This window comes from Thamnophis sirtalis, unplaced genomic scaffold, assembly GCF_051295495.1.
Source record: "Thamnophis sirtalis isolate CommonGarterSnake01/CBP01778 unplaced genomic scaffold, rThaSir2_p1.2 scaffold_3, whole genome shotgun sequence".
Classification (NCBI taxonomy): domain Eukaryota; kingdom Metazoa; phylum Chordata; class Lepidosauria; order Squamata; family Natricidae; genus Thamnophis; species Thamnophis sirtalis.
Genome location: NW_028261383.1, coordinates 8,410,973 through 8,425,308, shown reverse-complemented (window position 1 = coordinate 8,425,308; position 14,336 = coordinate 8,410,973). Strand labels below are relative to the sequence as shown.

Sequence of the window (14,336 nt, the reverse complement as noted above, 5' to 3'; positions counted from 1 at the left end):
CCGTCTCGCCCACTGTTAATCCTCCAAATTTAAATATTCAAAAACTCAGTCCGTCTCTATCTGCTGCTCAGCTCTCTTAAATCTTTCCCTGTCCATCTTTACTCGCCGCTTCAGCTCAATGCACCCACTTACGTATCCGTGCTCAGAACAATTAAATTATTAATTTCTTCAAATTTAGGTTCTTAAATAAAGGTCTTTCATTTACCATCTTTCAATCCAATATGTTCCCTGCAGCTGTCTTTCCCTTCCTTGTTAAAGGCTGGCAGTCACGTCTTCTGGTCGGCCATTAATCAGCCGACCTCCTTTGCACTCGATCTGAGGGAGCCTCTTGCTTCGTGGGGGAGATCGCCTTTCTCCCTCCGCTGCTCTACTGCTTCCCCTCTCCACTGGTCCTCGCACCTCGAAAAGACCTTGCCTGCTACAGCCACACTCGTGGAAAAGGCCGGGCGAACCGAGCAGAGGATCTGTCGGCAGCTCGCACCAGCGTGATGCCAAACCGGAAGTCTTAACAAAAGCTTCTTGCTAACATCTGATTTATATTCAGCTCTTTTATCTTGGATTCTTTTCTTCACAAACAGGCGAACTGCCCTGTCTCACCCAAGCTCAGAAAATGTGCTTTCCATATTAGGCAGTTAAACACTCTGATCCTCTCACCTCCTGGGCTGCCCCTCTGCTCCGAAGGAGACTTGACTCATAGGGGTCTCACCCCTCTGCTAAGACTCCCCCCTTTGGATTCCTCTTCCCCTGCTTTAAACTCACAGCAGGATCTGAGACATCAAAAAGTGGTAAACATCTTTGGGCCAAGAAGCTAAGAAGGCAGAGGTCAGCTCACAAGGTGAAAGGTTTAACTAGGAGAAAGTCTAGAAGGAGCAAGAGTGAAGAACATTCCATAAAACATTCTGTAGACGTTGCATAGAATTGCAAGGAGGTGACCTTAACTGGTGAGAGAGAATCATCTTTCCCAGTGAGGATCTGGGGTCTCTTCTCCAAACCAAATAGCTAATCTATCACCTCAATGCAAGGTGATAATGCAAGATTCGTAAGCACAACATGCTACTAGATCAAAAGCTCTGATAGGTAACCTCAATCTTCATTAAATTCATGGAAACCCCAATTGTCAAAACCAACAATTGGTCTCCCTCCTGCTTTCCATCTTGACCACCTTCCTGTTCATAGGCAGGCCAAGAAGGGTGACCTGCCTCCTCCAACAAACAACCTTCAGCATTGTCTGCTCCACTGCCATTTCTTCCATCTTGGCCAAAATTATCACAGTGGTATTAGCCTTCTTGACCACAAAACCAGGGAATAAAGTGCAGAGATGGTTGGAGAAGAGCTTGGCCAACTCCATTGCCCTTTCTTGCTCTGGTCTCCAAGTTGTCATTTGCATCATCTGGTTGGGCACTTTGCTCCCATTCTCTGACTCTGACATGCACTCCCAACCTAGAGAAATCATCCTACAATGCAATGAAAGCTCTGTCACCATGTTTTATGTTGCCCTTGGGTACATGGGTTTCCTGTCTGCTGTCTGCTTCCCGGTGGCTTTCCTGGCCAGGAATCTCCCTGGGGCCTTCAACGAAGCCAAGCTGATCTCCTTCAGCATACTGGTCTTCTGCAGTGTCTGGGTGTCCTTTGTCCCTGCCTACCTGAGCACCAAGGGGAAGTACACGGTGGCTGTTCAGGTCTTCTCCATCTTGGCCTCCAGTTCTGGACTGCTGGGCTGCATCTTCATCCCCAAGTGCTACATTATTATTTTTAGGCCAGATCTGAATACCAAAGAACATCTTAGGTCAAAATAAAATTGAAAAAAATGACTTTTACAAATTCATTATTTTTCACATATGGCATTTAGTAATCTCAATTAACATGCTTAGATAATTTAATATTTATGTATTGATCTTATATTTTTCCCGTCTTGCCTAAAGATGGCTCTATGCAGCTTACAATCAATAAAAACAAGTGAAATTTTAAAACATTCAAAGAATAAATAATATAACTAAAATTGTTTTAAAATTGATAAAGGCAGGTTGGGGAGGAGGAGAAAGATGCACACGTGGAACAGATATTCCTCCTATTCCTAAAGTTACTCCTGTTACTATTCTTCTATATTCCTAAACAAACTAATAACAAAATACCAAGTCTTATTTTTAGTCTTGATAATGTGGGTAAAGTCAGTTTCCAGATGAATGAGTCTTTCTAGTAAACAAATGGGGGCCACACATATTTAAGAAACCTCCCAATAAGGAATGTAGCATTGCAGCTCCTAGTAACCTGTGGGAAGTTTTATCAGAACATTCCCACAGTAATTCCTGAATCTGAAGATGAAAATGCTCCTTAGAACTAAGACCATTTTTTTTAAAGATAACGGAAGGGCAAGAAATAAACTGAGATTCCTTATGTTATTATTTATGTACGTATTACCCTTAGTCCCACAAGAATAACATTTTCAAACAGTATAGGCAGTAGAAGGTGACTCCTCATGTTGTGGTGGTGTCTTTCTCAGTTGTTCTCTTTCCATCCTTCTTCTTGACTCTTCCAACAATCATGCAGTAATGTCAGTCAATGTTAGTTCATTTCGGGTTAGGACTTCAAGAGAAGATACAAAAACATTATGACTCTCATCCAGTGAGGAGAGTATGATATGAACTTGATGTAGCTCAGAAAAAAATAGTTTTTTTCCATGTAGCTCCTGGAAAATCCCTTTCATAAAGTTTAAATGAGCTAACATATCTCCACCTTTCAGAATACACACCCTAAACAGTTTCCATGTAAGATGTATGTGTGCAGCTACAATGTCATATACATAAATCCTCTTCAAATTCTCCCAACATCTTGCAGCAGAATTTTCTCCACGCATGTGTACTAATTAAAGGCCATTCAGTGTTAGACCAATTATACACAACGCCCATTCATTGCATCGCTGAAAATCTGCTATCTTCTTGGCATCATCATCATTATCTGAATTCAAAGCAGTTACATCTGGTGGATTCTGTACAACGGTCCACAAACATTCCCTATGCAGAAGTAGACTGCACTTCATAGACCAGGAAACATAGTTTGTTCCATCCAACTGGGTTATCATTGATAGGCTTTTTGATGGGTCATTCATCATCTTTTCCAGGATAGTAAAAAACACTAAAATAAACACCTGTCTGTATACGGTATTGTGTATCAGCAACAAATCTCCTTTAGCTACGTCTGGTACACTGTGGGCCCATAACCAGTATGTAAGCTCCCTGTTGGGAGAGAGAGTACGTTCAGAGAAGCATTGTGAGAGTTGTGTTGGAGAACACATAAACCAGCATACAGAGACACTGCAGTTTAAGTATGCTTTTACTTTCGTAGAAATAGAGGTATCAGAGTCCATCAAACAGTCCAAATCATACACAGATAGGAAAATGAGTCATCAATGTCTTTCAGTTAAGGGATAATCCAAATAACATAGTCCAGTATTATATAATCAGTTCAGTACTCAAAGTTTGCTAGCAGTTGCAAAACATACAATAGCTCATGGCACTTTCTAACAGCCAGCTTCCAATAACATTCAGATCAGATCAGCCCAGCATCTTACAAACAGAGAGCTAACAGTCATTCTGGCTCCCTCTTATGGCTGATTGAGGAAAACAGCAACCAATCACATTTTAAAGTATGATTTAAAGAAACAAGTACAATATTGTTACATGATTTATATATTGCCAACCCAACTGTTAGATCATATTGCTAACAGCATCCTTGGACCATACAGAAATCCCTACTAAATATAAACATCGCTGTAAATATAGATATGGAATACTGGAACTGTGCAGAATGATCTCCTCAAAATCTGTGCTGTATTTTCTGAACTTTCTCCTCATCTCTCTTGTTTAAGCTTCATAATCACCTGCAAAATTCGCAGCTTTACAATAACTCCTTGGATGGATTATATCTGAATGAGAGTGGAGAGCTGGCTGCGGATCTTGACATCATGAATTGGACCCAATTTCTCAATCAGTCAGTTATCCGGGCAAGAGACAGAGAGGAAGCCATGATGAAGATGGAACTTGATCTGGATTTCAACTAATTGCTGAGAAAGGGCACATCCCGAGAAAGAGAAGTAGCACCAACACCAGTTAGGGCACTACCCAAACCTCAGTGGTATGAAAAGATCAATTCAAAAAGAACTGTGAAAGAGATGATGTTGAGAAATTCCTAACTAACTTTGAAGATGTCTGCAAAGCTGAGAGTACTGCAAAGCCCAGGATATGGCACCTATTTGCCTTCTCTTGATATATTGCTTAACCCAAATATTAGATAATCTGAGAGTTCCGAGGAAAAAGAAGACAAACACATTAATTATTGATTCATTTATTTCATGTTTGAGATTACTTTGGATTTTCATTTGATTAATCTTAAACTTCATTTTTTTATTTCATTTGGTTTTAAATAAGCCCAGGAACACATACAAAGGAAACATACAAACCAATAATAATTGCAGTAAGAAATGAAGTGATATGAATCTAAGAAACAATTTCATTGTCAGTTTCCTATTTTTATCACTAAATGTTCCTTAGTGTTTAGATCTGGTCGCAGGAGGATAATATAGCACTTTGGGAAGAAGATGCAGCCCAGAAGCCCAGCACCAGAGGCCAAGATAGAGAAGACCTGCACAGCCACCATGTATTTCCCTTTGGTGCTCAGGTACGAGGGCAGGAATGAGATCCAGACACTGCAGAAGACCAGCATGCTGAAGGTGATCAACTTGGCTTCATTGAAGGCCCCAGGTAGGTTCCTGGCCAGGAAAGCAACAGTGAAGCAAACAGCAGCTAGGAATCCCATGTAGCCAAGGACAACATAAAACATGGTGACAGAACCTTCATTGCATTGAAGGATGATCTCTCCAGGCTGGGAGTGCAGATCAGAATCAGGGAATGGAGCAGAAACTCTCAGCCAAAGGGCACAAATGAAAAACTGAACACCAGAACAAGAAAGGATGATGGAATTGGCCAAGTTCTTCTTCAACCATCTTTTCATTCGGTTTCCTGGTTTTGTTGCCAGGAAGGCCAATACCACTGTAATCGTTTTTGCTAATAAAGAAGACACGGCTACTGAGAAGACAATGCTAAAAAATGTTTGTCGGAAAAGACAGGTGGCTTTTCTTGGTTGTCCAATGAAGAGAGGAGGAGACAAGAAGCAAAGCAGGAGGGAGACAAGGAGGATGTAGGAGAGGTCCCGGTTGTTGGCTTTGACAATGGGTGTTTCTCGGTATTGAATGAATGCAATTAAAACAAGACATGTGGTTAGGAACAAGACTAGGGCAAAAGAGACCAATATAATGGCCAGATGTTCCTCATACGCCAGGAAGGTGATGTGTTTAAAGATACATTGGAGTCGGTTCTCAGTTGAATATTGATCATCTGGGCAGTTGGTACATTTTTCAGAATCTGGGATAACAGAAAATAATGTTTATTTTTTTCCTCTCAAATTTCAAGGGGGCAGGGATGGGCTGTGGGGGGTTCGCAGGAATCAGGAGAACCTCTAGGTAAGATTCAGTGTAGTTCAGAAAACCCCCAAATCCCATCCTGGCTGGCTCCGCCAACCCACCCCACCCCACCCACCCCTCCCCATACCCTCCCCTCCAAAGAGTCCCCATGTTTAGGATGCAAGCAAGTGCAGGGTGTATGTGGTGATTCGAGGAGAGTGAAAAACTGGCTTATCAGAAGTTGGGGAAGGCTGAAATGGGCCTATTTCTGGCCTCCAGAGGGATTCCAGATCTTGGGGAGTGCACCCCCCGTTCCATGGTGCAGGAGGCCAACTAGGTCACATCCACCATGGCCACATCCACACAGCAGTCAGGCAGGGAACCCCTTGCTAAAATCTTTGAAGCCCATGGCTGGAGAGGGGTAGAGTTGATGGAGGTTCTGCAACATTTGGAAACTTCTCTTGCTGAACCTTCACATGGATAAAACAGTCAAAAGGAGTCATAATACAAAAGGTTTTTCCTGGCTGCCTCCCTACTTCAAAACAAATAAATCGCACTAAGCAAGTAAGGAATTCCTTCATAATGGAAATAAACGTTACACAGAAGATAACTGAAACTTGCACACAAAAGCCACAGTTGGAATGGTCTGGATCACTTCAGCTGTTTGGGATTTACTTTGTATGTATGGTATAGGTTGTGGATTTTTCCATCCATCTGTGGCAGGAGTGTCCAACCGGAGGCCCACGGGCCAAATGCATCATATGCAGATCACACCCACCCCAGCTCCACAAAGGCAAAAAATGTTGTGACAGGTCATGATACATCACGTGACATGATCAAGTTTGATGCCCATGATCTATGGCTATCTTTTGTTTTTGATCCAGATGGGCAGAAATAAAAAATGTCATGGTTTCTGATCTATTTACTATTCTATCATATACTGTATGCAGAAAATGTTTCCATTGTTTCTATTCCTAACATTATTTGTCCATGAATAGCTAAACAAGATGCTCAGAGGAAAGGACCTGGAAGATTTACCCCAAACAGAAGATTGAAACAATCATGTCTCTCAACAGCTGCACATTTGATCACTCAATCTACATTGTGGCCAGAGTCTTAAATGCTGCGTGTTTGCAAAAATAAAGAAATAATCAGTTGAGAGTCATAAAAGACAGAATGATATCCAGCTGATTATTTGTTTATTTTCACAAACAGGCAACATTTAAGACCCTGCCCACAGTCCAGAGGGAACAATAAATTGTGTAGCTGTCGAGAGACAAGCTTGTTTCAATCTTCTCTTATTCACTTTTATGAAAATTGCCTTGGATGAATCCACTTCCTCAAGGTCTTCTCCCACCTTCCTGAGTAGAGATGGTCCCCTCCGGACAAGGAACACAGTCGTAGCAACAAAATGGCTCTCCTTCTCGCTTCTGCTTGACAAATCCAGGTTGGCATTTTTCCACACATTTGGACTCAGGCAAAGGCTAAGCAGAAAAACAAGGAATGCCAAAGAAAATGTGTTAGCAATAACCATCCTGACATGCTGTTGTACTCTAGAAATAAAAGTGACTGCTGAGTTTCTAGAACTATAATGATAGGAGGTAGCGGTGAAGTCATGAGGACATGTCCCTCAGAAAGGGTAAGTCAGGAAACTTTTGCTTCAGAACCTGTGAGTTTGTAAGGGAATTTCTGAGGTCCAGCTAGGTATCCAAGGCAATGACTTTTCTGCTGAAGAACTACAATTAGGTAACAGCAACTGGCTTGGAAGAACAAACCCATATTTGTTATTAGTTAAATTTGGAGCTCATTTTATTCCCAGAATGACAGAAATAGCTAGCAATCAAGATAAATAATTGTATTCAGGGGTTTTAAATGAAGTGCCTTCTTACAAGCCACAGCCCAAATCAAAGCAACATTTCCTTTTATACTGTCCTTCGTTTTTTCAAATATCAAGAAAGGCTTTTCTTTCAGTCAAAATCATATTTCAGTCTTTAAATTTTCTGGGTTAGAATATTATCATTCAGCAATTGAGTCATTTTGACTCCATGTTAAAAAGAAAACAATCTTGGATCTGCTTTTTAAGAGCAGAAGACCAATTCCATTATCGCAGTGGGATGAAAGATTGGAATAGGTAACTCTAGCCAGGTCTGAGTTTCTTAGAAACCTCTTGCCCTGCCCTTCTATGGGACACTGGGCCCAACCAGGACAAGGTGAATCCAAATTCCAAAGCTTATTTCCAAGGGTAACAAAAGGACATCTCTTCAGTCTTGATTCATCAAATTCAGTCTAAACCTGACTTCAGGCACTGGTCAATTAATTTGCCTTCTTGTTTGCTATTTGAAGACAAGGAAGAAGTGGATCACAATCCCTAGCACTTGTGGGATTGGCCCTCTCTTACAATTTTGGTGCAGCTTCTCCATTTTAGCACTGAGCCAGGGTGCTCAGCCTGATCACATAGAAAAAAACATACTAATATTTCTCCTACCCCATTGAAAAACTTTAGCCATGACAAACGATCTTCATTGATAATAAGTCTCTGCTTTTCAACAGTCAACAGTTTTTTTCCATTGAATTTGTCACGAGACACCCAGGGGGAGATCCTCAGATCTGCCTTTAAATCTCCATTTTGGTCCAAGTGCAGTTTGAATTCAGAAAGATTGTAAAATTCATTCTTTTCCAGAAAAGGATGGAACTACAATGGGAACATCCAGGCATTTCAAAAGCAGTAAACCTTGTAAATTATCTTTTTCTTTTACAGAGGTCTAACTTGCAAATATCCTTAGTTGGTGGAAAAGGTTTAACCATTATCTTCAAAAATGGAAAAGAAACGTTCAATAAAATTTGTCAATCATATATTGACAAAATGTGTTTTCAAAACAATATGATTGATAAAATGTGTTAATTATAAGAAACCTTCTAAAGCAGGTGATAAATAACCTGCACAATGAAAAGAAATATTTATAAATTATAAATTATAAATGTATAAATATAAATTATGAAAACAATAAGTGCTTATCACAAAGCATGGATTTATCAGGAAAGTGTTTTTAATATGTTGTCTTTGTCTTGTTGCCCTCTTTCCCTTGTCTTTTGTAAGCTGCCTGGAGTCCTTCGGGAGTGGGCGGCATACAAGACAAATAAATAAATAAATAAATAAATAAATAAATAAATAAATAAATAAATAAATAAATAAATAAATAAATAAATGAATGAATGAATGAATGAATGAATGAATGAATGAATGAATAAACAAACAAACAAACAAACAAACAAACAAAAAACAAACAAACAAACAAACAAACAAACAGGCTAATCTCCCAGGCAGACCACTTTATAAATATATCCGGATGAGTTTATTGTACTTTATAACTACATTAAGAGAATATTGTCTTTGTGTCTTTCTGTCTCTCTGTCATCGTCATCATCATCATCATCATCATCATCATCATCATCATCATCATCAAATTAATATGCTGCTGATCTTATGGTGCAAGGCCACCATGCATGTCTGGAGGTAGAAATGTCCCACCTACTCTTTTTATAATCTGAGAATTTAGGGTGGATCCTACCTGAGTTGCTCTCTTTATGTAGTTATGGCCTCCCCCTGCCTTTCTGATTACACATTTTTAACAGACTGCAGTACTGCTGATGAAACACTGTAACTTGACTTCAGCAAAACATGAATGAACTAATTCCTGATGTGATGATTAAGAACTAAGTTAAATGAAGTCTGGATGGTATAATAAAACTAACTTTAAAGTTGTATTCTTTTTAAAAAGACAACACTTCCAGAAAAACATTTATGACTTCCCTATAGAAAAAAGGGCATAAAAAAATAAAGTAGAAAATAAAAAAAACAATATTTTATCAATAAGGGCTAAAAAACACAAGATGAAATTTAAGAACAAAAGCAAGTACAAAGTCTTCCACGTTGAAGAAGAAAAATGAACCGTAGAGCAAGGATGATGGACGCTATCAACCTTGATAAAAATATTTCTGATAATCATATCAAAATAGCAGTTGATTAAAAACCAAATCAGAAGTGGGATGTTCAGAGAAAGAAAGCAAATGCATCCATCTTTTGCCCTCAATCTTTGCAGCATTAAACTCTTCTCAATTAAGTCCTTCCTTCTCATTAAGTCACCAAAGTATTTGAGTTTCATCTTCAGGATCTGGCTTTCTAAACAGAGGTCAGGGTTCATCACCTCTATGACTGACCAGAATGATTGCCTTGCAGTCCAAGGGACTTGCAGGAATCTTCTCCAACACCATAGTTCAAAGGCCTCCATTCTTTGGCGCTCAGCCTTTCTTAACGTCCAACTGTCACAGCCATACATTGAAACTGGGAAAGCCATAGCCTTGACTATACACACACTTTTTTTGCTGCTTTTTAGTAACCTATTTAGATTTGCCACAGCTTTTCTCCACAGGAGCAAACACCTTTTAATTTCTTGGCTGCAGTTCCCATCTGTGCTGATCTTGGAGCCCAGGAAAATAAAATCTATCACTACCTAGATTTTTTCTCCATCTATTTATCAGGAATTGAGAAGGCCAGATGCCAGCATCTTAGTTTTCTTAATGTTTAATGCCAAATTTGGATTCTGCTTCACCCGCATCAAGAGGATCTTTGGTTCCTCTTCACTTTCTGCCATTAGAATGGTATCATCTGCATATCTGAGGTTGTTGGTATTTCTCCCGACAAACTTAATTCCAATTTTTGATTCATCTAGCCCCGCCCTTCTCATGATGTGCTCTGCATATAAGTTAAATAGGAACAGTGACAGCATATAGCCTTGCTGGACACCTTTCCCAATTTTGAAGAAATCAATGGTTCTGTGTACAGTTCTCACTGTTGCTTCTTGACCCACAGAAAGGTTTCTCAAGAGACAAATAAGATGGTCTGGTTTCAGTGAACCAGGTTTGGTGGAGGTCATGTGACTAAGTGTGCGTGAGTGACATCAAGCTGGTCATGCCCCCATTCTAGCCACACGGACCAAAACAGTAGTAAAAAAAATTTGAAACCCACCCCTGGCATAAGCAATTACTTTTCCCAAACGTTTTGTAGTCTTGTTAAAGACATGTACATTGATACAGTTCCCTTCCATCTCCTTTTTATTTCTTCTCCAAAGGAACTAAGATTAATGGTTCCTTGACAGGACTCCATACCTGCCACGGCTGCAGCCTTGGTGACCCCAAACTCTTGTTGCTCTTCTTCCTTCTCCTCCTGGATATGGAGGAATATGCAGCATTCAAGGCATGGGCCAGAGTCTTAATGGCACTGTAGCAATGGTGGCTATTCCACACCATTTCTTTTCTCTGTTGGGTCTCCAGTGGTGATTTCTCAGTGCATCTTTTCCGGCCTTTGACAGAGAATACATGCTTTGAAAAAGAGCAGAGAAATGACTGACGTCCTAAGGGTGGTTCCACAGAGAAAGTGGGTTTAAAGGCATCCTTTATTGGCTCCTTTTTTCTCTCAAAATCAACAAGCCAGATACTATTCACATATCTGAGAGCTCTGTGGTATCTAAATGGATATACTGAATTGAGTGTTATGATCCAGATTTTCTTTTCAATGGGTCCGGGCAAACCTGTAAGTATAATATGAAAAGGAAAAATTCTGTCCAAAACAGCACCAAATTCTATGAAATGAATATAGACATTGACTTGTCTCCACTTAGAGAGAGCATCTCCATGGGGTGCTGTAACATGAGTTGTTGAGAATTGTTGTGATATAACAACACAAATGCCATTCTTGTCAAGCAAAGAAGCAAAAGTCCTCATGAAATTATCTCCATTATCTGTGTCTGGAGCAAAGAGACCAACAAGGGTCCATCTGAAATGGAGGAGCACTTGGACAATTCCTGAGTAAAGGATCCCTTTTTTGGGGTAGAAACTGTGATAAAAGGGCAATTGACTTTTATCATGCAGCAAATCTGAAAAGTATTCAAAACTGATCTGAAAAAACAATGAAGAATACTGTGTTATTTTTAGAGTCAGATCACTTCCCAAATATTAACTTCAAAGAAATACAATTTCATAAATGTATTACAATAGTTTATTGTTGATTAGCCATTAACAAATATGAAAATACATAATGAAAATATTTAACATTAACAAGACTGTATATAATCAGAATATAAAAGAAAAAAGTGAAAAGAATAAGAAATGATTTCTCTATCACCCCTACATCTCCGGTCCACATATCCATTTGTGCACTGAAATATTTGGTTCGAATAAAGATCCATATTAAGTGCACTTTTTTAATATCCATCAAATAGGAAATATTTATTTTATTATATGGTTCTTAATCCTCTAATCTGCAGTCCAAGGCACTGATCTCTTTCTTATGTAATTTATATTCAAATAATTGATGTGTTTGGTCTATCTCTAGGGACTCAGCAAATACAAGTCTCTTCATTACAAGGTTTTTGATTAAATCTTCCATATTTAACCTTTGTATACAGTGCTCATATCCTGCTTGAGTAAATACCACCTAAAGATATTCAGGCCTTTCTACATCAATATACTTGCCAATTTTGAACTACATTTGCAGAGGAGCTTTCAGTTCAATGTGCCAACCTTATTGAGCATGTTTGTATATTTCTCTGCTTCAATATCTGATTTCTTTGGACAGCAAAGTTTTTAGTTTCTTTTCCAGCTGCACAAGAAACAGGAAGACCACAACTCCTAATATAATTTGTCAGCTGTACAATTCAAGGTATCTTTCACTGAAATTGTCTCTTTGTTAAGTGACTGTTCTAAAACACAGATTTTTAGGAAGTCTGTCAGTTTCCATAGATTTAATGGAACACCAATAATTGGGCAATGGGCCTAAGACAGAATCTTGGGTACCTCACTGCATGCTTCCCTCCATGTATATGGAGTTTCATTGAGGACTAGATGCTAAGTTCTCTTGGTTAGGCAAAACACTGTCTAAAGCTTGATTGTCCTTTAGCAAGGAATTTTTTGTTCATATACCCACTTTCAACTCTACCTCAAGAGGATCTGAGCATATATTTTAGCCACAATGCCTATTGGACCAATGGGTCAGTAAATTATGGACCAATGGGTCAGTAAATAGATAGATAGATGATAGATAGATAGATAGATAGATAGATAGATAGATAGATAGATAGAGAGAGAGAGAGAGAGAGACAGAGAGAGAGAGAGAGAGAGAGAGAGACAGAGACAGAGACAGAGAGACAGAGAGACAGCAGACAGACTGACAGACATAGCTGCCATCTTAAACTGACTGAAGGTTAGTGGCTAATCTGTTTGTAAATTTTAAAATAAAGTGGTTAATTAATGAAAGTGATCCCTATGAATTCATAAGACTTATGTGATTTTAATCAGCTATCGGTAAGATAATCCATTTAGAGTATATCATTTTTGCTAAGATTATGTACAAAAGTTGATGTCCCATCTCTGCTCCACCTTCCTTTTGGACAGAAAGATCCTTTAGTTGAACACAGAGCCACTCCTCACATTTTCAAATGTGCAGCAGAAGAACCATAATCGATGATGATAATGTCATGAGAAAATTTCAGTGCTTTGATTTTTACCTCCTAATCACAGTGGATCCCAATTCGTAACCCTGATGCATATAATGGCCATGATGAAAAGCAGTTCTTAAGTTTGAAAGTGATTTTTCACATACTGACCCACCACTCCATTCAGTTTCTCTATAGGAAAGTAGTACCTATAGGAAAGTAGACATACAAACCTGAGGGATTTTGTAGATGTCTCCCAATGTTGACATCTGGATGGAGATGTCATAATTAGCTTCATCTACAAGAGCCAAAATGTTGTCCTTCCTTCCACAGCTGTAGTTGGGAACATTGGATTCTCCAGTAGACAGCATGTCCATCAAGGCATCTGAAGTCAAAAGTGTGTTCAAATAGTTGTCATGGATGTTGTAGCCAAGGGTAAGATTGTGCAGAAGCCAGGAAATCTTGTTGACCTCTTGAATATTAAAAATTTTCCGTACTTTTTTACCTTTATCAAAAGGTAAACTAAGATAAAAATGTTCATGTTATCATCATCATCATTAAGAGAAAAAGCAAAATATTATTTTCAATTTATTTGTCTTTGTCTCCACAAGCTTTCTCAGTTCAGAGCCAATGCCAATCCAAAAGGGGTCATAATGGGTAACATCAGCATCTCTTTTAATGAGTGTTGGGGAGAGGAGATAGCTTTCCACTAAAGTTCAGAACCACAAATCAAATTATTTGTAGCAGAACTCATTTTCAGTTTGGAAGTAACCAGTATTCAAAATCATTCAGTCAATAAAATAGAAACTATCATAATGGAAAGAGGCTTTTTCATATGTGACCCAGAAGAGCAATTCTAAAATATGGTCATTCTCTGTTCCTAGAAGGATCAAGCATTGAATATGAAAGAGGGGTTGTAAAAATATAAATATGAGCTAGTGCATATAGTGAGGGGCAAGTGCAATTCATTTAATAACTACTTTAAACCAAAGATGGTACTGAAGTATAGCTAAGGAAGAGAGCAGGAAAGCTATGGAATCTGGACCTTTTTCGGGGAGTTTATTTTTCTGCCCCATCTTGGATTCCAGATTTTTTTTCTACAAAATGAGAGAAAAGAGGGATGTAATAGAAATCAAAACAATTCAAGAAATAAGATAGGTGCTACAATACAAGCATCAATGAAAAAAGAAAAGAATGAGAACTGCAAATAGAGGGAATGTAACTCCACTACAGTGAATGACTTACAACTCAAACTGACAACGAGGTTCCATGTTGAAAAGCAACATTGTTGCATGCAATATTTTTGTTCCAGTGCTGATGATACTAATGATATGATCCCCTGGACTGTAATAGCTCCATGGCTTTTTTTCATCCTGGTGCTCGAAATTCAG

The 14,336-nt window shown here is 39.0% G+C and overlaps 1 protein-coding gene across 1 annotated transcript in view; it reads right to left on the bottom strand.

Annotated features, from left to right (window-relative positions):
- Window positions 1-13,322, bottom strand: part of LOC148047099 (vomeronasal type-2 receptor 26-like) — a 132,943-nt gene extending 119,621 nt beyond the window's left edge. The window contains exons 1-2 of the mRNA XM_087707746.1: window positions 13,179-13,322; window positions 10,622-10,679 (exon numbers count right to left, since the gene is read on the bottom strand). Coding sequence (XP_087563872.1) covers window positions 10,622-10,679; window positions 13,179-13,322 — 202 coding nt within the window. The remainder of the gene's footprint in view (window positions 1-10,621; window positions 10,680-13,178) is intronic.
- Between the last annotated feature and the right edge of the window lie 1,014 nt (window positions 13,323-14,336).